This window comes from Chrysemys picta, chromosome 20, assembly GCF_011386835.1.
Source record: "Chrysemys picta bellii isolate R12L10 chromosome 20, ASM1138683v2, whole genome shotgun sequence".
NCBI lineage: Eukaryota > Metazoa > Chordata > Testudines > Emydidae > Chrysemys > Chrysemys picta.
In genome coordinates this window covers 15,045,405-15,070,460 of record NC_088810.1, presented here as the reverse complement: position 1 = coordinate 15,070,460, position 25,056 = coordinate 15,045,405, and the positions used below count along the sequence as shown (strand labels likewise).

The window sequence follows — 25,056 nt, the reverse complement described above, 5'->3', positions numbered from 1 at the left end:
GTTTCTTGACCTCCACCTCCAGAACCTTCCTGCCCCCTGACCTCCTTACCCTGCTGCTCAGAACAGAGTGTTGGGCTCTGTGCAGCCGAGCCGGACACGTGGCTGAGCTCCCCAGCACAACAAAACCGGGTCCCTGGCCCTGCACAACAAAACCCGGTCTGGCCCTGCACAGTGCTGCTGGACTGGGCTGTAAGGGAGCTGCTGGCTCAGAATGCAGGGCGGATCCGGCTCCTCTACAGCTGCTCCTGAGTGCAGCCAGGGACTTCCCTGCAGCCCTCCCAGCCACTCGCTCTGCTAATCCCGGACATTGTGAGTGCTTTACAAATTCCCCCCGGACGCTATTTTTAGCACACAAAAGGAGGACATGTCCGGGTAAATCCGGACGAATGGTAACCCTAGATACTGTATAAAAGATCAGCCTGATCAAAGGAGGGTCCAAGAACTGACCTGAACTGGTGACCAGACAGGACCTGTGGCAGGATCTGAAGTACTTAAAAACCTGCCAGGCTCACCCTGGGGGCAGTGGTGAGCACCTGCTGAGCTAGACCTCGGATACACTGATTATTAGGTTCAGAGACGTTTGCTCGGAAATGCTTTTGTTGTGAATAAATGGGACTTCGCTTTCTGAGAGCTGGCTGGTCACTGCCTAACCCAGCCACGGCCCGGCAGAGAACAGGGCCGCAGATGCTGAACTGACCTCACCTCTGCTGAGCTGATCGTTGTGAATTGTAGCCCTGGCCCCACTCTGGAGGGAGGGGATTGCAGAATCCAGCCCTGAGAAGAGTGACAGCTGAAGGCCTGACATCGAGGTGGGAGTCCCTCAAGGAGACATGAGGGGGTCAGAGATGCAGCTAACTCGGGAGCCATGACAACGTCATCACCTCCTGGGCCTTATTCCCTGCATCTGTAACATGGGGAAAAGTGCGCTGCCCTCCTTGGGAAAGTGCTTTGAGATCTAGGGACCCAGAGCGCTAGCTAAGGGCCAGGTGTTCGTAATGAAAGCAGTGCCTGATCCTGACTGGTGCTGAGAACCTCTCAGCCCTCTCTGGGTCACAAGGGGAGTAAATCACACCAAGACCCCGGCTCACTTCACTTTCTTTATTTGAATCACAGATGACCACAGCTGAGGCCATAATGCTCCTCCCAGGGAGCAGCTGTGGCTGGAGCGAAGCAGCGTTGTTCACTGGGTCACGCCAGCCTTTCTGGACTCAGCGGTAGAACAGCAGCACTGCGGATTCAAGCATCTCCTTGGATACGCTCCAGCTCCGATGGGTTCCATAGCCATCCCAGGCAAAGGCAGGGAAATCACCACACTGAATTGGGTTCGCTTCTGGAAAGAACCCTCCTCCACCTATGCAGTACTGGGGAGAGAACAGAGGAATTGCCAGATGGGAGCAGAGCAGGCCGCTTTCCTGTCTCCAGGCCAGTGCCAGATGCTTCAGAGGAAGTCACAAGAAACCGTGCAATGGCCCATTGGCGAATAATCTGCCCACAAAGTAAGTTACCTCCTGACCTCCTACAGTCAGAGGTCAGCTAATGCCCTGAAGCATGAGGGTTTAAATCCCTTCCTAACTCTTGGGACCAGAGTCTCCATTGCCCTGGCTCTTGTGCAGTCATTTACCCTGGTGCAAAGGGCCTGCAGATGCCAGCGTTTGCCACTCCCTTCGCACTGGTGTGAACATCTGCACAAGGGGCAGGGCTGGTTTAGGCCATTGAGTGGTGGTGTTGTTATTTATTGTTTGCATTGCAGTACCACTTCAGAGCCCCAGTCCTGGGCAGGCCCTCTGGTGCTGGGTACCACACAGAATAGAAATACAGCCCCTGCCCCAAGGAGCTCACAGTTCAACCTTACCATAGAGTTTGGGAAAAACCTGCACTGGGAAGGTTGGCAGGGGCCAGAACGCTTGATGCAGGAATCCCTGTGGGAGGTTCTCTGGCATGTGCCATGCAGGAAGTCTGACTACAAGATCCATCATACTGGCCCTTCTGGCCTTTGCATCTGTGGATCTGTGAAGGCACCAGAGAAGGGGCTGCTGGGGAAGGGGCTGTGTTGGTGCAGTATCAGCCACCTGTATTTCACACCCTAGAACAGAAATCGAGTCTTGACCTGGGGAGGCAGTGTGGCCTAGTGGATACAGCACTAGACTGGGACTCTGGCGATCTGGCTTTTATTCCTGGCTGTGCCGTTCCATGCCTCAGTTTCCCCTTCTATAAAATGGGGATGATGATATTGACTCCTCTGTGCAGCATTTAAGATTTGACAAAAAAAGCCATACCAGAGCTAGGGATTATTATTACAAATGCGATCGCGCAGCGCCCCATGGACCTCTCTGGGTCAGGAGCAGACCGTGAGTGGGTCTGATTCACTCCCAACTTACCCGTGGCCAAAGCTTGGGCTGCAGGCCCCCTGCTGGCAGAAATTACACCTTGAAAGACTTCCCAGTGGTGCAAAGTGCCCACAGCAGCCAACAGCCCCTGTGAGCTGTTCCCCCCCAACATGGTCCCCCAAAGAAGAGATGTAACATCCATCCCCCTTGGCCTGTCCTGGGGGATGATTGCCTCTGTGGGCACAGCTGTCCCTACTGGCACAGGGGATACAAATTGAACCCACCCTGCACCAGTGCCGAGCTAAAAGGGTCCTTGTGCAGCCGAGCAGCTCTGACAATTACACTAGGCCGCCCCAAGGCCGATCAGTTGGCCTTTGCTCCACAGCTAACCCCCACGCTGGCCAGATACTCACAGTCTCGGTTTGACAGCCATTCGCTTTCACCCCAGAACACAGAGCCATGGCCGCCTTCTCATTATTAAACACGCGGAACTGGATGTAGCCAGCGATGAATTCAGCTGGTGACAGAAAAGGGCAGGTCAGGAGCATTGTTTGCCATGGACAGGTGGAGAGAAGGGACAGAGCTCTGATCCCAGCTGGTCCCGTTGGGAATGACCGGGGACTAAGGATCAGGAACTCCAGTCCCACAAATGATCAGGAACTGTGAGGCTCAGCTGGGCTGTTCACAGATCTGTCACTGTCACGGCATCTTTAAATTCCTAAGAGCTGGTTTGTGTGCAGTTGCCATGTAGCATGTTAAAGTGGGGAACACACCATGCTCTCTCCTGGGGATTTTCCATTTGCTCTCTTGTTTTATCGTTTTCCCTTTCTCTAAATGAGTGATGTTTTTACTATGTTAATAACCAACTAAGTTATCAACTGGCACTAAGTTATTAACTTATTTGCTGTGAGAATAATAAATATATCTATAAACTAAATATTTCCCATTGTGCTGTTTAAATATGACTAGTACAATAGTAAATGAAACAATGAATTCACACTCCTGTGGCTCTTTTGGGTAATGCTGATCGCTAATTTGCCTCCTGGACCACTGAGGTTTGAGTAGCACTGCTCTAAAGCGAAGGATGTTCAGACTGAAACGACAGGCCCAGGGCTTAAATTCAGAGAGAGCTGTCTGGAGCGGAGCTCTGGTAAATGTTTTCTAACCTCCTGGAGTTTTTATAGCATGTTGGGGGCAGAGACACTGGGGAGCTACGGGAAATACTCTATGAGAATTTAGTGCAGGTGGAGAGGCAGAACCCACACGCTCACTGCAGACTTACTTCGGCTGTTTGGAGCGTAATAGTTGGTGGTTTGCTGGGCATCGCCAACGTCATAGATGATGGGCACGGCGGGGCCATTGTCAGTCTTGCAGACGCCAGCGCCGTATTTCACTGGGTATTTCTGGGAGACACAAACGCAGCGAGAATCCAGTGTTAGTTTCCATCCCTATGGCAGGGCAGCTCCAGCACAGACAAGGCAGCCTTGACTGACACATGCTCGCTGGGTGATTAGTTCAGTCAGTGCCGCCTCCCACACAGGCCAGTCCTGGGGCACAGTGACCCCAGAAGTCGGCAGGGAAATCTGGCATGTCAAGGTGCCCCTTGGGGTGGATTTATCACAGACTGTTTGGGGCAGGGACTGTTTTTCTGTTCTGGGTCTGTGCAGCACCTAGCACCGTGGGGCCCTGGTCTGCGGGGGGAGGGAGGAGGGTGTTCGCTAGGAGTTGGCACAATGCGGGCAGTAAATGATAATAAGTGAGAATCAGCACCACTGCCCGCTGCCCTGGCACTGAGGAGATGCCACTGCTAGGACACTGAACCCCAAAGCTGGGTCTCAAGGGTGGGTCAAGGGCTTGGCCTAGCACCAAAGCACTTTTGTCCAATGGCTCCCCCACATCTCCAGGGCGTGAGGTGGGGTCAGTCTCTGGGGCCCATTCAGCCCCTCTGCTGAGTCTGCCAGCAGGTCAGAGACAAGGGGGGTGGCTTGTTTGGGATGTGAACACCAGCAAGTGGCTGAGACCAGCCAGCTCACCTCACACCAAGGTCATGGTCAGATTCCAATGCGTTGAGGGGAAGGATCCTTGTCCCATGATCAGCCTCTGGCCCCCCAGCATGGAGCATTTGTAGCATGTTGAGGATTTGCCCAACTCAGTTCCTCCATCTACACTGGGGCCAGCAGAACCACCCGGTCCCTCCTGCACATGCCCCTCCAAAGCCCCCAGCTCCGTGCCATCACCTGGTAGAGTTTGAAGAGGTTACCCCCCTCTGAGGACAGGAAGGCGTTCTCGGTGTGGTACCTCAGGATGGACCTGTTCTTCCATTCCTTCAGGGGTGTCTTGTTGGTTACGTGCCACACGGACAGGTCCTCAGCTTGCAGATCATAATAACCAGGGTTCTGAAAAGCGAGGACCCAGCTGAAACTTCTTAACCACATCCCTGGTACTTACCCGGCAACCCCCACCCCCAGGGCATCTGGGCACCTCCCCAGCTGTGGCTCATGCCCCACAAGGCAGAGAAGCACCATCCCTATTGTACGGGGGAGAACGTAGGCACAGAGACTAGGTGACTTGCCCTAGGTCACACAGGGGGCCTGTGGCAGGGCAGGGAATGGAAGCCAGGGCTGCCAAGCCCTCAGCTAGCACCTTGACCTCTGGACCATCCCTCCATATAACCTCCCATGCCCATGTCCCCCACCTGCCCATGTGCATTCAACCACATCTAACGCACCCTCTCTCCCCAGCAGGTAGCTATTGGCCATGGAGAAGGGGACCCCACCTTGTAGTCGTCGCTGGTGGAGCCCACCGCGGAGCCGAAGGTGTTGTAATTGGCCCAGTTGCCATCTCCCTCTGGGTAGTTGACGTTGCTCCCCTGCTGGCTGGACCAGCGATCGCCATTGGTGCACTTGCCATAGATGTTGTTCTCGTGCACGCTGGCCACCAGGGTCCAGCCACCCCCCTTGGTGGTCATGTCGCAGAAGGTCTGGTAGGTCTCGCCGTTCTCGGTGCGCAGGGTGTAAATCCCATCTGCAGGGGACGGGGCGGGAAGGGGGGAGCACCGAGCTGGTCAGCCAGGGCCGGGGAAAGGGGCAGGGCCCTCTCGGAGCCAGCCATTAAAAGGGAAACGCCCAGGTGAGGAGCTTCTAGTGCGCTGCAGCAGGGGGCAAACCCAGAGTCACTGGAGCAAGACGTGCCCCTGCATCCGGGAGCAGAGCGGCCTGATTCTCAGGGACACTAAAGCCCCCTAGGCAGCGGGAAGTGAGTGCAAATTACAGGGGCTCCGAAAGTCGGGGACTGAGCCTTTCCACACACAAGCTGTAGCACTTTAATGATACCGGTGTAGTTACAGCGCTACAAATTGTGGACACAATTTACACTGGCTTTGTTTGTACGGTCACCCACAAAGGATTATCCGGGTATGCTGGAATTATGAGTAAAATGTGTTGTAACCAGATAGACAAGGGGATAAGGGAAGATCTTTTATTGGATCAACATCTGTTGGTGAGAGAGAGACAAGTGTTTGAGCCACACAGAGCTCTTCTGTGAAAGCGCCTCCCTCTGACCAACAGAGGTTGGTCTGGTAATAGATATTACCTCACCCACCTTATCTCTGTATTATCCTGGGACTGACACAGCAGCAGCTACACGGCTGCTACTCTGAAACTGCATTTAAATCAGTTGTCAGGAGAGTTGATAAACAGGTTTTCTCCAGACAAAGGAAAGGGGCCAACACCTCAAACCCAGAGGTGCTGGATCTAGGGGTGCTGGGGGTGTGGCAGCACCCTCTGGCTTGAAGTGGTTTCCATCATATATGGGGTTTACAGTTTGGTTCAGTGGCTCTCAGCACCCCCATTATACAAATTGTTCCAGAAACCCTGCTCAAACCAGAGGTGGCCAAATTCAGTGGGTGATTCATCTGTATGGGAGGCAGCAGAAAGATCTCGTTTGCCCTGTAGAAATCACTAGTGGGGCGAAGACAGACCAGTATCCGCCCCAGGAGGAACAGGAACGCTGGCTGGATCCATTTCAAAGGTTTATTGGGCTATAAAGAAAGGGGAGTGAACTCCTAAGTTATCCTTCGCCTCAGGAGACAAGGAAAAGCAGAACTTGGGACTCTGTGGGGATCCTGACTAAGAACTAACCAGCCACTGCTGGGAAAGGAAGTTTGGTCAGAAAACGCCTGGAACAAACCTTGTGAAGTTACGTCTTTGCCGTTAGAAAGTGTAGTTTTACTTTTGTTTGTTGGGAGCCCTTTCTGTCTGGAGCCCGTCTACTGGAACTCACTTCAAACCTCCCTCGCTTTACTACAATAAACTGGTTTGACTGTTTCTCTAACCCAACCCTGTGCTTTGGTGGAACTGAGGTGATTGTTAGCTCCAGTCAAGATAACAAGCTATTCCTGTCCTGAGCAATGCTAGGGGCTGTGCGCTGCAGAGAGACGTCTCCGCGGAGCTCGGGGGCTGGAGTTCACTGAGTTACCGGCTAGGCGAGTTTAGGCTGGTTGTGCCCTGAGGAGTTTGCTGACAAGGCAGACAGGCTGGAGCAGGAGGGAGCTGTCAGCTGCAGCACAGCTCCCGCCTGCTGGGGCTGGCAGGGCTAGCAGAGTGTCTCACAGCCAGCTCTGATAATGCGGTTCCCCACTGTGCCCACGGGCAGGCAGGTGCCCCTGCTCCCAGCACAGAGCTGCCCGGGTGCATCTGAACCAACTGGATCCAGCTGTGGCCTTTACACTGGGGCTGGAGCAGGCCCCAGAAGAGGCAAAGCAGCTTCTGCAGGTCCAGGGATGCTTCCTCCGCACTCACCTCCAGCCCCGGCCCGGGTGGCTTTAATTTCCTTGCAGCTGCGGGGCAGGCTCTGGTAGCTCTGGTAGCTCTGGTCGCTCTGGCCACTCTGGCCACTGTGGGAGCAGGACGTGTCTTTCCAGTTCTCCAGCAGGTCACGGATGGCGAGTTTCAGTTCAGCAGTACCCACACTCTTGGCTGCACAGGGGGTGACTTGGGGTTAGTTAGGAGTTTTCTCTGTTACCATGTATGGGGCCAGAACAGCAGAGCCCACCCTTCCGCTGCATTGCCAACTCATGATATCACAATCATGAATTAGACCTCCCAAAACCAGGATGTTTTGCCCCAAAATCATGAATTTGGGTTTTTATTGAAAGACTATATTGTGTTTTTTCAGTCTGCCTTTTGATAGCTGAATTCCCACTGCCCCTCCTCATAGTAGTGTGACATTTAGTATTTCCTACTCTCCCAAATGTATCGGGGAAGGGGATTTTATCCCCTCTACAGGAACTCTCACCCCCCACATGCCCTTCCCTTGCCCAGCAATTAAAGCTGCACCCCAACCCCCAAATCAATCCTGTTCCCAGTTCCCACATCAGATCTGCCCCCACATCTGCCTCTTGCATCAATTCTGTCTGTCCCCCAGCCCTCAAATCAGTTCAGCCCCCTACCGGTGCTACGCCCAGCCCCTATCCAGCCCTGCCCCCAGCTCCACATCCGTCCTGTCCCTATCCAGCCCCCAGCCCCACATCTGCCCAGCTCCCCCAAGCATCCCATCAGTTCTGCTCCTCCTACAGCTCCTAGGATTTGTCACTCCTCCCAGGCTTAGGGGGCTGCAGCAGCACCCCCATCCCCTCCTGCCTTCCCAGGTTGGGTGTTGCAGGGGTGAGGGGGAGGAGCAGAGGAACCGTCCTGTCCCTGTTGCTCACAGGAGGGGAGGGGAAAGTGGAACTGCGCTGAGCTGCTGTGCTCTTTAGCCCCCTCCTGTGAGAAGGGGAGCAAAGGGGGAGAGGCTCTGCCAGCTTCCTGAGGGGTGAACTCCAAGGGGGCGGCTGGAGCGTCTCATGTCGCAGCGAGTGGAGCTTGTGCCCCGACTGACATGCTGTCACTCGTGACAAATCATGAGAGCTGCTGACACTTTGTCATCCTGGTGCCCAGTGGAGATCCCAAGCCCTGGGGGGCAGGGATGGGGCACAACGCTGTGATGGGGCAGAGCAGATGTGTCTAGGTATAAATGCTCTGGGTGGGACCCACACAGGGACTTTAAAGTGGAACGGATGCATTTTAAATATATACATTTAAACCCTGTTCCACATCCTTAAATCAGCAGCAGAAGAGTTTTATAGATTTTAGAATCAGACATAGGGGCTAGGTTGCAGAGCTGGCTGGAGTGTGAGCGGCTGGAGACTCAGGCATTTGAAAATCAGGTCACTTTTTTAGGAGTCTTTTGGGGCCAAGATTTTCAGACTGATTTTGGGTGCCCAACTCAAGACATCTGAGGCCCCTTTACGGTGTCTCAAGATTGACACCCAAAAATCACTCATCACTTTTGAAACTCTTGGCTTCAGAGTCAAAGTTTTTGTACTTGGACAATCAGCTCTTTGGGGCTGGTGTTGTCTTCCTGTGCTGGGTTTGTACAGCGCCTGGCGCGACAGCGGCCTGGTCCAGGATTGGGACGCCTAAGTGCATCCATAACCCTGAGTAATAAAACTAATACCTTTAGGCACCTACCTCTGCAAATCTTGACTCCAGAACACGGACAGAAGAAATTCACTGGAGCAGATTCCTTATGAACCAGGGGTGGAAGGAGGCTGCCTGCCAGTTGGGGTCGTTATTGCCTCACTTGTGTATCAGCAAAGCCTCCCCTGCAGCAACCCGCCCAGCTGTTCCCCTGCATGTATCACAGCCCTGGCCCCAGAGGCAGGGTCAGAGTTCGGGAGAATTAGTTCCCAGAAGAGGAAAACGAAACAGCCACTTACCGCAAGGGGTCGCCCTGGTCACTGAGATGAGGAGCAGCAGGAGAGCGAGTTGCTTCATTGTTGACTTTGCAGCAGAGAAAACAGTAGATCAGCTGGTTAATAGCCAGGCTGGGGCTAGTCAGGGCCGGCTCTAGCGTTTTTGCCGCCCCAAGAAGCAAAAAAAAAAAAAAAAAAAAAAAAAGCCGCGATCACGATTGGCGGCAATTCGGCGGCAGGTCCTTCGCTCTGAGAGGGAGTGACGGCCCCGCTGCCGAATTGCCGCCGAACGGCTGGACGTGCCGCCCACCTCTTCATTGGCCGCCCCAGGCACCTACTGGCTACGCTGGTGCCTGGAGCTGGCCCTGGGGCTAGTTAGTGTCACAGAGCATGCGGTGGGAGGGGCGGCTCCTCCCCAAATCTCCAGCTCCCAGGGCTGCCCTGGCTCTCTGCATTACCTGCCCATGGCACTAACTCCCTGCTGCCCATGAGTTCAATGGGGGTTTGCCGGAGTGGGGATGGCCTTGCAGTGACATCCTTAGAGCAGTTTTCATCTTCAGAGCCCACTGAGGTGAGCTGGGCCGGGAGGAATCCAAGTAGCTTCATGTGCACAGAAGAAGCCCTCCCCCTGCACTCCCTCTGCTAACTGAGCCTCGCATCACCCCTGTAGGGTGGACAGGTCTCATTATACCCATTTTGATGATGGGGAAACTGAGGCAGATAGTGCCTGACCTGAAGCCCATTGAAGTCAATGGAATGCCTCACACTGGCTCCAGTCGGCACTGGGATCAGGTCTAGAGAAGGGATGTGAGGGGATCGGTTCCCAAGTCCCATCTCAGACCTTTTTCTAGGAGTCTTTCTCCTTGCTCTGCAGCAGAACCGACGCCAGCACATTTCACTCATGCCCTGGCATCTTCCCTCCCACTGCATGGCCACAGCTTCACGAGCCCAGCCAAAGGGCCCTGCAGCACAGCTACCCAGTGCTAGCGGCAGGCAGAGGGGGCTTGATAAGGCTCAGATTCAGGAGAGCTGGGTTCAATTCCCCCTCTGTCACTCACTCCTCGGGCTGGTGATGGGCTCTCTCTGGGCTCAGCTCCCCAGCTGTAAAACAGGGGTGAGAACCGTCCCTACTTCACCAGGGTGCTCTGAGGATAAGTCCATTGAGGCTGGTGTGTGCTGGGGAGCCAGATGGAACCATGCTGATGCTATGCAATAATAATGCCTAGTGCTCTTCATGAGTGGATCTCAGTAGCATTATCCTCATTTTACAGCTGTAAAGAAACCAACAACGTCTTGGGCTTTTTAAAGCTACTATTTGTCGTGTTGACATATCACAACTACTGCTACGTGACATCACTGAGGAATGTACTAAGGGGAAGGGTCGGGACTCACCTGGTTCCCAGTTCCAGTGTCGCTGAGGCGTCTAACTGCAGATTTCAGCATCCGAAGCTTCTGGCCAGGGAGACAGAGCGATTCCTTTGCTGCACCAGTCACAGATCTAACCTTTTATAGGGAGTGGAGCCACCCAAGAAAAGCAAACACAACTTACAAATACCAGAACTCTCCAGACTCCCCACCCAGGAGCTGGGGAGATCGTTTCCGGCGAAAACGTTAAACAGGATCAAATCTAGTTCATGTTCCAGGTATCTGAATGTATTGCCCTTCAAACAACCTCTGGCAGTCCACCCAGGAAACTCCGTCTTGATGCAAAAGCATATGGCAGGACGGATATTACTGCATTATCACTAATTATTTGCATGCTGTGGCTGAATGTTGATTCAGGTGGTGGAGTTGAATGGTCCTGATGAAGCCAAGAAGGAAGTTGGAGCTCTGTAGATCCTCCACTGCTATAATAACGAGGCAGGTTAAAGCAGGAACTTTGCTATTTAGGTTTCATTGAAACAGCATCTCTGCCCTTTGTCACAGATCCACAGGTCAGGTGCTCTTGATCAATTCTGGACCGGTCGCTGGGAGGACCCCTTCAGTGCCCCAGACCCGTTTTAGGGTCACACTCTCACTACGGTAAGCCTCTTGACTTCACCACCTCCTTAGACCGAACCTCGGAGCCTTAAGCACTCCACTGTGCACCATGAGCTCGCTTCGGCGAGTCCACCTGATTTGTACACTTGAGAGAGACTTGAACACCCAAAGGGAGCAATGCACCCCCACCTTCACCATGTGCAGTATGGTGGCCAGGTGCCTGGTTTTCGACAGGAATGTCCGGTCGAAAAGGGGACGTGACAGTGTCTGGTCAGATCTACAGACTGGACAGCCAAAGTCCAGTTACTGTAGGCAGGGGAGCTGTGGAGGCAATCAACTACACCAGCCCCTACTCAGCTGGGGCCACCTCCTGCTAGCATCAGGTGGCTGCAGCTCCCAGCTCTGGCTCCACAAGTGAGTCTGTCCCACCTGGGAAGAGTTAAGGAGAGGCAGGGGGAGAGGGGAAAAGCAGTGAGCAAAGGAGAGAGGGAGGCAGAGGAGTGAACAGGGGTGAGGATTCAGGGGAAGGGACGGGATGGGGGAGGTTCCAGCACACCTGCTGGAGTGTCCAGTTTTTAAATATTACAAAATTGGCAATGTGCAGTGACTCTCAGCCAGTGTGGTAAAGGCAGCGGGGTTTATGAGAAGTCTGGAACACAGCCTGGAAAGTCCTTGGTTAGCCCAGAGAACAGAAAGTTACAGCAGCCAATGATTGCACCAGCCCTTTGGGCCACAGCATTGTTCTGGGAACTCATGTTCAGCAATTACCCACCAGGACTCCCAAGTCTTTTCCAGGGTCACTGCTTCCCAGGATAGAGTCCCCCAGTCTGTAAATGTGGCCTGCATTCTTTGTTCCTCGATGCATGACTTTACATTTGGCTGCATCAAAAGGCATATTGTTTGCTTGGGCCCAGCTTAGTAAGTGATGAAGCTGCAATTTTTATGAAAAATGTTGATAAAAAAAATTAAGCATCCCTTTATAGCAGCATTGATGTCAATGGAGTGATGTTGATGTGCACCAGGAAATCCAATCACTTTTATAGCCTGACCTCTCTGCAGCATCGTCAATCCCGTGTTCAAAAATCACAAGTCAGGCCTTGAAAATTAAAGATTTTTTTTTAAAATAATACATTCGGGAGGGGGGGGGGGATCTGCCTTTGGTTGTTTTAAGGTTTTCTCCACAACCCGGATAGACTGAAACATACGTTTTATTTAACTGCAAATGTGGCTCTGGGAGCTGGGGCTTTAATTAAAACTGCAAATATCTCAAGACTTGGGGTAAAATCATGATTGTTTCCAACTCTGCAAAAACTTTGGCACTGGCAGTTCCTTCTGGGGAGCCCGGCCCCAAGGCGCTCACACATGGGGTGCCACAGGTTCAATCTCTAAGTCTGTTGCTCAGAGTGTATCTGAAGTCAGGGTGAGGATAGTAAGGAGACCAGGCTTATGGGGTTTTCCCGAAGTGGATCACGCCTAGCTCTGTCTCCCGCACAACTGATCCTACCCCTGATCTAATGCCAGGCACCTGTGGAGGAGGGTGGTTAGGGTGCACCCAGAAGAGGAATTGGTTTGAGGTAAGAAGCCAGGAGGAGTAATTTAGGGGGAGGAATTCAGGGGGAGGAATTCAGTGTGAGCACCTGGGGGGAGTGGTTTTGGTTCAGCAGCTGGGTTAAGTGCTTTTCCGTGAGTACCTGGAGGGGAACCGTTCTACAAGTATCCAGCTGGAGGAAGGAGTTTAGGGTGAACACCTGCCGGGGGAGTGTGTTTGCGTGAGCATCTGGGGATGGGATGTGAGCACTGCAGGGAGCAGTTTGTGGTGAAAACATGGTGGGGGCTGGTTAAGGGGAGCACTTTGGAGAGGGAGTGTCTTGGTGTGAGCACCTGGAGGAAGAGTGTTGGGTGAGCAGAACAAAGTGTGTCATTATACTGAGGCTCTCTCTCTCTCTCTCACACACACACACACACACACACACACACACATCATCAGTACATTACAGCCTGGGGTGGGGCTGCTGTGGGTCGGTGCTGGCAGGATCTTTGACCCTCACGTAGAACTTCCCCCAGGCACAGGCAGGGGACCTCGGTTCAGCCCCGTCCTGGCTCTTGTATATACCAGGCAAGACACAGCGGGACAGACCCCAGAGGGTGTAAATTGTCTCTGCTCCACTGAAGTCAATGGAGTGATTTACACCAGCTGTGGATTTGGCCCAGGTGCCCAAGTGTTTGCAGATGATTTCCTTAATTACTTGCTCCATTATCTTCCCTGGCACAGAAGTTAAACTAACTGGTCTGTAGTTTCCTGGGTTGTTTTTATTTCCCTTTTTATAGACGGGCACTATATTTGCCCTTTTCCAGTCTTCTGGAATCTCTCCCATCTCCCATGATTTTCCAAAGATAATAGCTAGAGGCTCAGATACCTCCTCTATTAGCTCCTTGAGTATTCTAGGATGCATTTCATCAGGCCCTGGTGACTTGCAGGCATCTAACTTTTCTACGTGATTTTTAACTTGTTCTTTTTTTATTTTATCTTCTAAACCTACCCCCTTCCCATTACCATTCACTATGTTAGGCATTCCTTCAGACTTCTCGGTGAAGACCGAAACAAAGAAGTCATTAAGCATCTCTGCCATTTCCAAGTTTCCTGTTACTGTATCTCCCTCCTCATTGAGCAGTGGGCCTACCCTGTCCTTGGTCTTCCTCTTGCTTCTAATGTATTGATAAAAAGTCTTCTTGTTTCCCTTTATTCCCACAGTCAGCCTGTGGAACTCCCTGCCAGAGGATGTTGTGAAGGCCAAGACCATAACAGGGTTCAAAAAAGAACTAGATAAGTTTATGGTGGACAAGCAAGAAAAACCTTTTTTATGCTAACCATAAACTGTTTCAGGGTGCATCCCACAGACCCATGACTCCAGAATATTACCCCTGGGGGAATTCTGTGTCACTGCACACATGCAGAATTCATGTGCTGTGCAGAATTTTTTTCCTCAGAAAACACATTCTGCCAGAAAGGTGTTTCAGTTACACATTTTGCCCATCAGTGGTCACTGTGGCACCAGAGCAGCCGCTCTTGGGGAGGAGCAGCTGCAGCTGTGGACAGGAAAGAGAAAGAGGCTGCCTTCCTCACAGTGCCCTGCCCATGGGGTCAGGTCAGGAGGAATGGGATATGGGGAGATGGACAATGTGGAGCACATGGGACTGCTGGGAGGGGGGGGTCACAGATTGGGGTTCAGAAGGTCTACTGGGGGGCAGACTGGGGCAGGGTCTGAATGGTTGTGGGGGTGCAGGGCCACATGGGGACAGGAGGGAGGGGGATGCAGGGACACAAGGGGACTAGGAAGGATGAGTGGCTGAGTGGGGGGGTGCAAGGACATATGTGTATGGGGGGTGCAGGGACACATGGGGACAGGAGCAGATGTGTCTGACTGCATGGTGGAGGCTCCCTAACAATCTCTTCCTGCCCCCTCCCTGAAAAACCTGTTCCATACTTCTCCTGCCCACACCCAACAATCCTCCAAATTCACACCCAGGCTCCCTCCAGCAATTATTTACCTCTCCCTCAGCTCCTCCATTACCCCTGACTCCCCCAAGCCTTTGCACTGCTTCTGAAGGGGGTGTTAAATGCAGTTCTGTATTGTAGTTTAAATGAATTATTACTCTGAGTTCTGTATTAATATACCTAGTAAGGAATCTATTTGTCAGAAAACATTTCCTGCATCTTTTTCGTTGTCCGTATTGTTACAGAAATAATTGCTGCCAGGTATTTTTAAATAAATTACCAAAATAATAGAAACTGGCATGATTATATTGTGTTATTTTGACAAATAAAATATGCAGAATTTTGAAATATTGTGCACCGAATTTTTTTTTTTTTGGGTGCAGAATTTTTTTTTTTTTTTTGGCACCGAATTCCCCCAGGAGTAGGAAGCTATCAGTGTGCAGTGAAGAAACGCCCAGGCATCAGGAAAAGAATAATGAACTGCTTTATATATAACAGACTGGTCAACTAATTTCAGTCTGTCATATCATTGAGTATGCAATCCTCTACAGCAGGAGTAGGCAACCTTTCAGAAGTGGTGTGCCGAGTCTTCATTTATTCACTCTAATTTAAGGTTTCGTGTGCCAGTAATACATTTTAACATTTTTAGAAGGTCCCTTTCTATAAATTTATAATATATAACTAAACTATTGTTGTATGTAAAGTAAATAAGGTTTTTAAAATGTTTAAGAAGCTTCATTTAAAATTAAATTAAAATGCAGAGCATCCCGGACTGGTGGCCAGGACCCGGGCAGTGTGAGTGCCGCCGAAAATCAGTTCGAGTCCCGCCTTTGGCGCGCGTGGCATAGGTTGCCCACCCCTGCTCTACAGAGACATTACAGAAACCACTACCTGGGCCAGGTTTAAGTGTTGTTTAAAAATGTATGTTATTGACCAAAAAGTTCATGTGCCTGTGGTTTAAATCTTTATCACTGAAATATGTATGAATTTGGCTACTGTGTTGTTGCAGTATACTTCTTTGTTAATTGATATACTAGTATTTTATCAGGAATGTGCACAAGACTCAAGAGCTGGGCAAAAGACTATTCTGCAGTTTGATATCTTTCAACTCCAAAATCTAGATGAAATTATTGGGTATATTGCAAGATTATCTGAATTTGGAGACCTATTTCAAACAGGTGATATGAACACTATGTTTATATATGTGTATGTGTGTATGCATATAACAAAACGTTAACTCTTTTGACCAGCAGGCAGCAGAAATTATCTCTGAACCTGTAATTCATGGAGTTAAGGGCCCAGGTAATGAAGAAACAGCACACCATTTACAGTGTTATGACATTACTAATCCGTTTAACCAACTACAACTAAAAATTAACCAGCTAATTGCAGCAAACAATATAAAGGCAAGGAAAAAACAAATTGGTGAAGAAATGTGGAATGTTGTGGCATATAAACAAGTCTGGGGATTTTCTAAGGCAAAACAATTCCTGTCTTCCACAGTCAGAACTCAGTCTGGGTTAAGGGCATCCCTCCATCTTGGCACCAGGATCTCGGATTCGGGAGGGCTGACCCTTCCCCCCAGGGACGTCTCCTTTCCCCAATCCCCTCCCTGCATTTGCATCATGGAGCTGGATGTCTGGGCTTGATCTGGGTCTGTGTTCTCCATGGCATGCTGCTTTGGGAAGACTGTTTTTTCTAAGGTTTCGGTGCCTGACCTCAACCTCATGCACAAGTTGCCCTACTCTAGCCTAACTATTTAGTTGCCACGAAGCTAGAAAAGAAAAAATAAATAAACTGCTTGTTGGACTCACTGGCTTTGCAGACTGATCCCTTGGCGTGTCTGTTCCCCCTCAGGCAGCAAAGAAAAGAGAAGAGAAAAATCCTCCCTGACTTTCAAGCAGCCAAAAGGAAAAATGTGTCCTTTTAAAATCCTGAGGCCTGTGCTTCTGGTTCCAAATGATCCCACCGCTCTGCCATCCTGTCAAGGCTGATTCCCCATTCTGGCACTTCAGGTGCAGAAGGTGGGGGCCCGCAAGGATTCTAAACAATTAATACTGGCCACGCCAGGCTTATATTAAACTCCCAAGGTTACAGCTTTTCTCTGACCTTGGCTTGGTAAATGCTGCCACCACCCAAATGCAAAACCCCTTTTTTGGAACCCAGGAAGGCACACTTGAGAATTTCTTCCTGTGGGGTACCCTCAAGCCCTTTCACGCCCCCTCCAGGGAAGAGCTGAGAAAGAAAACAAAGGAAATTAGCTGTTGCCACCAGCTCATTAAACAACATATGCACAAACCTCTTAGGACACCAAAAACCAATTTACCAAAAAAAAAAAGTAAATTTTATTAAAAATAAAAAGAAAGAAAATACACCTGGAACGTAGGCTTTTGCTAGATTTTAAAAGAGCAATTCCAAAACTAAGCACCCAAAATAGCTTTCTTGGGGGTTCAGCTTAAAGCAGGCCTGCACAACTCGTAAAGCGGCGAGGGCCATATTACTCCAAAGAAAACAGCTGAGGGATGAAACCCCCCGGCCCCGCGGAAACACCCCCCGCCCCCCAGCGCTGCCCGGCCCCGCGTAAACAACCCCTCCTTCCCCAGTACCACCCCGCCGAAACAACCCCACTCCCAGCGCCGCCCGGCCCCACGGAAACAACCCCTCCTTCCCCAGCACCACCCCGCCGAAACAACCCCACTCACAGCGCCGCCCGGCCCCGCGGAAACAAACCCTCCTTCCCCAGCACCACCCCACTGAAACAGCTGTGGGCCAAAAAGGAAGGTTGGTGGGGGGAGGGTGTGTGATACTTTACTAAGAATTTTTCAATTAAATCAAACAATTTTTTAAATTATTTTAATTTTTTTATGAATCATGGAAAAATGAAAAACATCTGTTTCGTTGAAAGAAAACATTTGTACTTTTCATAATTACCTTGCAAATGTAATGAGAAATATTCCATCTCTTTTCGGCAACAAGCTTGTCATATTCGGGGGTCATATTTGAAGTGGATATTTTCATAATGTCTTCCAAATGGTCGTCAGTCAGAGAAGAACATTGCTTGTTTTTATTCATGTTCATGATGGAAAATGTTTGTTCACATATGTAAGTGCTTCCAAAAATGCTGAACGTTTTCAGCGCAACTTCATTGTCCAGACTTTTGTAGAAGTCCCGCAAGCTGCTTTCTCTGTGCTTATTTCGGTAAACTGACAAACACTGAAGTTCAATAACCTCCAACCGCAAATCTAGTGGCACTTCCTGTGGATCCACAGAAAAGGGATCTTCAATCAGCTTCAACTGGACGTCTTTTTCTTTAGACAAAGTAAGTCTTCTGTCAAATTCTTCAATCAAAAGCAGGGCCGGCTCCAGGGTTTTGGCCGCCCCAAGCAGCCACAAAAAAAAAAAAAAAAAAGCCGCGATCGCGATCTGCGGCGGCAATTCGGCGGAAGGTCCTTCGCTCCTAGCGGGAGTGAGGGACCGTCCGCCGAATAGCTGGACCTGCCGCCCCTGTCCGGAGTGGCCGCCCCAAGCACCAGCTTGCCAAGCTGGTGCCTGGAGCCGGCCCTGATCAAAAGATTGATGTGCTTTGCGTATTTTTCTCCTAACTCGGCGTGGTTGTGCTGAGGGATACGCTGTGCACAAGTGGGAAAGTGACACATTTCACCTTTTGACCGCAGATTTCTGAAAAGTTTCTATTTCATTTTGAAAGCTTTCACTGCTGCACACATTTGAAATATAAGTTGATTTTTTCCCCTGAAGTTGAATGTTGAGATCATTCAGGTGTGCTGTAATATCACAAAAGAAAAAGAGATCTTGATTCCAGCACTCATTTTCAAGCTCTGGGAATTTTATTGGCCCATTTTCTAGGAATTTCGCTACCTCCTCTTTCAAAGCAACGAAACGCTGGAGCACTCTTCCTCGACTCAACCACCTCACTTCTGTATGGTAGATTAAGTCATTGCACTCAGTGTCTACCCCTTCAAGAAAGGCTCGAAATGTCCTATGTTTTAGTCCTCTAGAACGGATGTAGTTTACAATGGAAACTACCACTGACATTACATGCTCAAATTTTAAGACTTTGCTACACAAAACCTGCTGATGTATAATGCAGTGATTGGTTATTTATCTCCCGATAAATTCTTCAAGAACAGTAACTCCTCCAACATTTTTTCAGCACATAGCTGGAGCACCATCAGTACAAATGGCCACCAAGTTTGTGAAATCTAATCCCGACTTATCATTCATGCACTTTATCACTTCACTGGAGATTTCTTTTCCGGTTGTGCGACCCGTCATGGAGCACATGCCAGCAAGTTCTTCAGTAATTTCAAAGGTTTCAGAGTAGCAGCTGTGTTCGTCTGTATCCGCAAAAAGAACAGGAGTACTTGTGGGATGTAGTCCACGAAAGCTTATGCTCTAATAAATTTGTTAGTCTCTAAGGTGCCACAAGTACTCCTATTCTTTTTGAGTAATTTCATAGTTTTTATCAATACCTCTAATAAAAATAAGAAGTTGGGCAGTGTCTTTTAAATTGGTGCTTTCATCCATAGCTAGGGAGTAAAAGCAGAATTCACTGACTCTCTGCTTTAACTGATCACTTAGATTGGTAGAAATGTCAGCTATTCTTCTCTGTACAGTCATGCGTGATAGACTGACATTCTCAAATATTCCCCTCTTTTCTGGACATAACTCAGATATAGCAATCAACATACACTTTTTTAAAAACTCGCCTTCTGTGAAGCATTTCCCAGCAGCAGCAATTTCCTTAGAAATTTTAAAGCTTACTTTAGTAACTGTATCGTTCTCAGTGCTCACTTTCTTGAAAATTTGCTGTTCTCTAAGGTTTTTCGCTAAACTGGCTGCTTTAATTATTTTTTCATTTAGGTTCAATTTGGCGAGATTAGGATGTTTAGTTTCAAAGTGCCGCCGAAGGCTGTATTCTTTCGGAACGGCTAACATTTCGCGACACATGAGGCACAGTATTTTGTCTTTGGAAACAGTACATAAGTATTTATTCATCCATTCAGTGTTGAAAACTCCCTGTGGATGCACTGGAGGTATATAGGGGTCTCTTCTGGGCCAAAGGCTTCACTAGATTGGCCCATATGAGCATCTGGCTGCACCCTGAGTCTACAACATCTGTTACTTGAATGCCATTGACCGGCATAGTAACTATCAGTTTGGATGGACCTTTCTTCCAAGCCAGAGTGCCTGCTACCCAGGCATGGCCATAATTACAGTCCATAAAAGGGCGATCACATATGAAGTGCCCCTCCTGGCTGCACTCATAACATCGATTGTTCATTTTCTCTGGGACCTCGTGCTGGGATTCCATGTAGCTTCCAGGTTGGGACCGACCCCCCATGATCCAGGTCTAATCCAGGATCTCCATTCTTCGGTTTTGTGCAGTCTCTCACATGGGTCCTTCTGGCGGCTTCTGGGATTCCCTGGTTTAGGCATCTGTAGCCCAGGACCCTCTGCAACTAAGTAATCCTCCATTAGAGACACTGCCTCTGTGAGTCATTGGACAGTGTCGATGGACCACCACTCCTTCCCCCTGGGGGAAGGATCTGTGTAAACTGTTCAAGGACGATGGCCTCCACCATTGGAGGTCCTGTCAACATCTTGGGAGCTAACCATCACCAGCAATAGTCTCAGAGTCTCTGGGCCACTGCACAAAGTCATGCTCCTGGGAGATATCTCTCCTGTCAAAATCACTCACAGAAAGTTTCTGGGCTAACCCAGAGTGACCTAAGATGGCAGCCTTTACTTCGGCAGAATCGAGAGCATCAGTAGGGTCTAGGTTCCGGTAGGCAGTTTGTGCAGGCCCAGTCAAATATGTGGCAAGTAGTGTAGCCCAGTGCTCAGGAGCCCAGCGGGCTGTGCTGGTGACTCGCTCAAAGGTGACCAAGAAGTCCTCTGGGTCATGTCCAGGCCCCATCGTAGCCAGTCTAACTGGTAACCCTATCAGAGTGCTCTCTGTTCCCCAGCTCATCCCAGTGGTGCCAGGCAGTCCCAGTGCATGTAGAAGCGCTGCCATCTGTTGAACCAGTCGCTCCTGTTGGACTTGGTATTGGGCCGCTAGCTCCCTGATCAAGTGCTGCTGTTTTTCTTGGTGTTGGGCCATCTGTTGTTGTTGGACAGCCATTTGCTGTAGCAGCTGGGCCCGTTGCTGCTCCTGTTGGGTAGTCTGCTGCTAATGGTTTTCTGGCATCCATTTTAGTACCTTTTCAGTATCCATACTAGCTGTGGGAGGTTTCTCACCTAGTTCTCCTCTTTTGGTCCTCTTAACAGGACCTGACCATTGCCCGCATTCTCCACCACATCTCACGGGGGGCCCTGCATGTTGGGCAGGGTTGCCCCTCATTGGCCTAGTGCAGGGTTGGTACACCCCATCACACAGTCATCAGGACTCCCTATGAGATCAGGTAATTGCGGCAAGGAGGGCCCAGGACCCCTGTTGGGGCCAAGCAAACAAACAGTCTGTAGCCCCTAATGCATTTACTGTACATTGCATCACACATATGTGGCTTGGCTTGGTTACTTTGTAGGAACCAATCCCTGGGCAGCAGGTGCTATGTACAAGCTGACCATGATGTGACTTGCTCTTTCTCTTATCTCTACATTATTTGTCTCTTCTTATCTAGTTCATAGTAAATACTTCCCTGAATGTTTTCCATCTTATTTTAGTTGGCTCAAACATTCTTTTTCTTGGCCTCCTGACTTATCTGATTTAGAACAAATATTCTGTTTGCCACCGAATCATTTATTTCCTTCCCTAATCTTATCTTCCAAATATTAGTCCTCCCGCCTTGTGTTAATTACTCAGGTCAGGCCAGGCCTTAGCTACATTCCCCTGCTTCTTTCTTTTCATATCAGCATTTGTTTCCTTTGCATCATAGCAAAGGAAAGCAGTGGATGTGATATATCTTGACTTTAACAAAGCTATTGATACAGTCTCCCACAGTATTCTTGCCAGCAAGTTTAAAAAGTATGGATTGGATGAATGGACTATAAGGTGGATAGAAAGCCGGCTAGATTGTCGGGCTCAGTGGGTAGTGATCAACGGCTTGATGTCAAGTTGGCAGCCGGTAACAAGTGGAGTGCCCAGGTTTTGGTCCTGGGGCCAGTTTTGTTCAACATCTTTATTAATGATCTAGATGATGGGATGAATTGCACCCTCAGCAAGTTCACAGATGACACTAAGCTGGGGGGAGAGGTAGATATGCTGGAGGGTAGGGATAGGGTCCAGAGTGACCTAGACAAACTGGATGATTGGGCCAAAAGAAATCTGATGTTCAACAAGGGCAAGTGCAGAGTTCTGAACTTAAGAAGGTAGAATTCCATGCACTGCTACAGGGTGGGGACCGACTGGCTAAGTGGCAGTTCTGCAGAAAAGGACCTGGGGATTACAGTTGACGAGAAGCTGGATATGAGTCAGCAGTGTGCCCTCGTTGCCAAGAAAGCCAACAGCATATTGGGTTGTATAAGTAGGAGCATTGCCAGCAGATAGCAGGAAGTGATTATTCCCTCTATTTGGCACTGGTGAGGCCACCCCTGGAGTACTGTGTCCAGTTTCGGTCCCCACACTACAGAAGGGATGTGGACAAATTGGAGAGAGTCCAGCGTAGGGCAACGAAAATGATTAGGGGGTGGGGCACATGACTTACGAGGGGAGGCTGGGGGAACTGGGGTTATTTAGTCTTCAGAAGAGAAGAGTGAGGGGGGATTTGATAGCAGCCTTCAGCTACCTGAAGGGGGGTTCCAAAGAGGATGGAGCTCAGCTGTTCTCAGTAGTGGTAGATGACACAAGAAGCAATGGTCTCAAGTTGCAGTGGGGGAGGTCTAGGTTGGATACTAGGAAACAGTATTTCACTAAGAGGGTGGTGAAGCACTGGAATGGATTACCTAGGGTCGGGAGGTGGTGGAATCTACATCCTTAGAGGGTTTTAAGGCCCGGCTTGACAAAGCCCTGGCTGGGATGATTTACTGGGTGTTGGTTCTGCTTTGAGCAGGGGATTGGACTACATGACCTCCTCAGGTCTCTTCCAACCCTGATATTCTATGATTTTATGATATTCCTGTCTTTCTGTGCTTTCTTCTTCAAGTTTATTACCCAGCAGCTCATTCCCAAAACTGCAAAGGGGGTAATCATTTGAACCTCCATCAATATTAGGCTTAAAGTACAAAGTTCACCTTCTCTGGTACAGCCCACACTGGTGTTTCTACTGGCTAAGCAGTATTATTCCCAATTGTTCGTTGCTCAGCTATTAGCTCTATTTTCCTTTGTACCCAATTAGCAATGTTAATGGACAAGGGAGGTACAGGTGCAAAGAGCTTGTCACCAGTGATTCCCATTCGGTGTTGTCTGTCACAGACTCTGTCACTTTCTCCTTTACCTTCACACTTGGTTTGTAGGGTCCTTGGTTTTCATTTTTTATTTTATTTACTTTTCCCCAGGAATTTATCAGTGTTTATTACCACAACAACAAAAACAGGTGAAACAGGTGCAAAAAACTATTAATGATTTTTCTGGGTAAATGTTGGAGTTTATTTGGTGGAAGGAAAGACAGGGGGAACAAGTATTCAGTAGATTAATTCTTTGAATTCCGTTCATCAACACGGTTTGCTGCAGAACTAAAACAGAACTCAAAACACAAGGCCACCTCTGAGTTTAAGAAAACAATATATCTCTAATCCCCAAATAAAATTTTCATTTGAATAAACTGTTTACTGTTGTAGACTTAGAACTATTAGGCTATAAATATTTACATTTAATAATTGGGCCACACCATTTGCAGCACATACACCGAACTTCGTCCTTTTCTCCTGTTTTTTTAAAACATTTGAATACTTCCTTGTGGTCTGAAACGTATTCTCCTACAGATTTTCATTTTCTTCCCATTTTAGTGTGTCAGATCATTAAACAGTTATCTCCTAACAGCTTGCGTACTTGGTGGGCGAGAGCTTCATCAGTACGTTCAGATGCACATGCACGTCAGACCTTGCATGTGTGCCTGTTTCTTTATTGTGTGTATCTTCTAGAATAATAATAGCAAACCCATTAACTGCTTTTTATGGGCAACTGTACTGGAATTATTACTTAAATACCCTTTTTGTTCTATCTACGAGAAATAACTGATACCAGATATTGCACTAAACTTTATAATGAGATTTTCTCATCTTGCTTATAAATGTAGGTCCTGATCCTGCCAAGATTTATATATATGTGCTTAATTTTAAGCACGCTAGTCCAATCAGTGGATTTTCTCACATGCTTAAAGGTAAACGTGTATAAATCTTTCAAAGATCGAGGCAATACATAGCTTTGTTTTCATAAATTTTCTGCTATCAGTTTACCTGTGAGTAAGGCCCTTCATATTCAGTTTTATTGTGTTTAAAAATTCCTGGGAATTTATCAGTGTTTACTATAAAAAATACAAAATGGATAAAAATCAGAGCAAAAAATTAACTTCAGTTTTCTGGTAAATATCGGAGGACAGAAAAAACAACATATGGAGAAAAGTGAGAATACTGAAAGGAGTTTAATGCTGTGGTTTTATTTCATGAAATGTACATTAGCAGTTCGTACACATATGCACCGCCATGTGTGTGTATGTATCTTTCACTACCTTCCCTTCCTTTAACAGAAAACCTCGCAAGTGCACTTAGAATAATTTATTATTAACATAAACATATTTACCTCATATAATGTATTAGAGTTTCTTAACAGTGTCAGTATTTGTCTCCCTCCCCCCCCCCCCCCAGAGTATGAATTCCCCTTTTGACTCGTGTGGTCCATTTGATGGGGTGTATTGACCCTGCACTGGGCCAATGGGGCCAGACCAATCACTGTGGGCCCAGGAGGACATGCCCACTGTCCCCTGCACATGCGGCAGGTGGAAGGCACAGATAAAAGGAGGCAGCCCAGCTCAGTCTGAGCTGGCTGAGGAGGAGGAAGGACGTGTCCTGCAGGCTCCTGCAGAGGCACCTGTGACTCTCCAAGCAGTGGAAGCCGTGGACCTGGACTATGCTGCAGACGACCGGCCAACTGTGGAAACCTACTGGGACGCCATGCCGCTGCCAACCAGAGAAATGCTGGAGATACACCTAGTGGTAGGAAGTGACCCAGGAAATGTAGTAGGAGTCAGTGTGTAAAGCCTTAATGGGGAATCTCCGAGCTTCATAGGGCCCTGGGTTGGAACCTGGTGGAGTGGGTGGGCCTGGGTTCCCCTACCCCACCGCACTGGCCACTAGGTGTGGCGACTGTTTGTTTGCCTGCCTGAGAGCTATACTGACTGTTTGCTCTGCTCTGCCCAGAGGGCCAGAACTCCAATAGCTGTCCCAGCAAGGAGGCTCAAGGGCCATCAACTGATAGTTTGCTCTGCCCCACCCAGGGGCTACAGACTGATTGTTTGTTTTACCCTGGCAAGAGGGTCAGAACCCCAATTGCCATTGCCTGCCCTAGCCAGTAGGCTCTGGGGCTACAGACTGTTTGGGCCTGCCAGGGCCTTGGGCTGGGA

General features: G+C 49.3%; 2 protein-coding genes across 3 annotated transcripts in view; both read right to left on the bottom strand.

Moving 5' to 3' along the window:
* Positions 1-25,056, bottom strand: part of NDUFS2 (NADH:ubiquinone oxidoreductase core subunit S2) — a 349,529-nt gene that overhangs the window by 73,885 nt on the left and 250,588 nt on the right. The window lies entirely within an intron of this gene.
* On the bottom strand, positions 1,085-10,701 carry LOC101943299 (intelectin-like protein). Of its 2 annotated transcripts, none has more exons than XM_008170361.4 (8): positions 10,453-10,701; positions 9,085-9,148; positions 7,127-7,303; positions 5,104-5,351; positions 4,565-4,723; positions 3,610-3,730; positions 2,741-2,844; positions 1,085-1,361 (listed from the first exon to the last, which is right to left on the bottom strand). In XM_008170361.4, the coding sequence occupies exons 1-8, from the start codon at positions 10,501-10,503 to the stop codon at positions 1,209-1,211; spliced, it is 1,077 nt and encodes a 358-aa protein (XP_008168583.2). In that variant the 5' UTR covers positions 10,504-10,701; the 3' UTR covers positions 1,085-1,208. The 2 variants fall into 2 exon arrangements, with proteins under 2 accessions (XP_008168583.2, XP_042699317.2); XM_042843383.2 differs by having other exon boundaries at positions 9,085-9,214; positions 10,453-10,602.

Coding starts and splice junctions, on each gene's coding strand:
- LOC101943299 (XM_008170361.4), bottom strand. CDS start 10,503: ATGCTGAAATCTGCAGTTAGACGCCTCAGCGACACTGGAACTGGGAAC. Junction 7,304..9,084: donor GACCAGGGCGACCCCTTGCG/GTAAGTGGCTGT, acceptor CCCCCTGTGCAG/CCAAGAGTGTGGGTACTGCT. Junction 1,362..2,740: donor ATGGCTGTCAAACCGAGACT/GTGAGTATCTGG, acceptor TTCTCTCCCCAG/TACTGCATAGGTGGAGGAGG.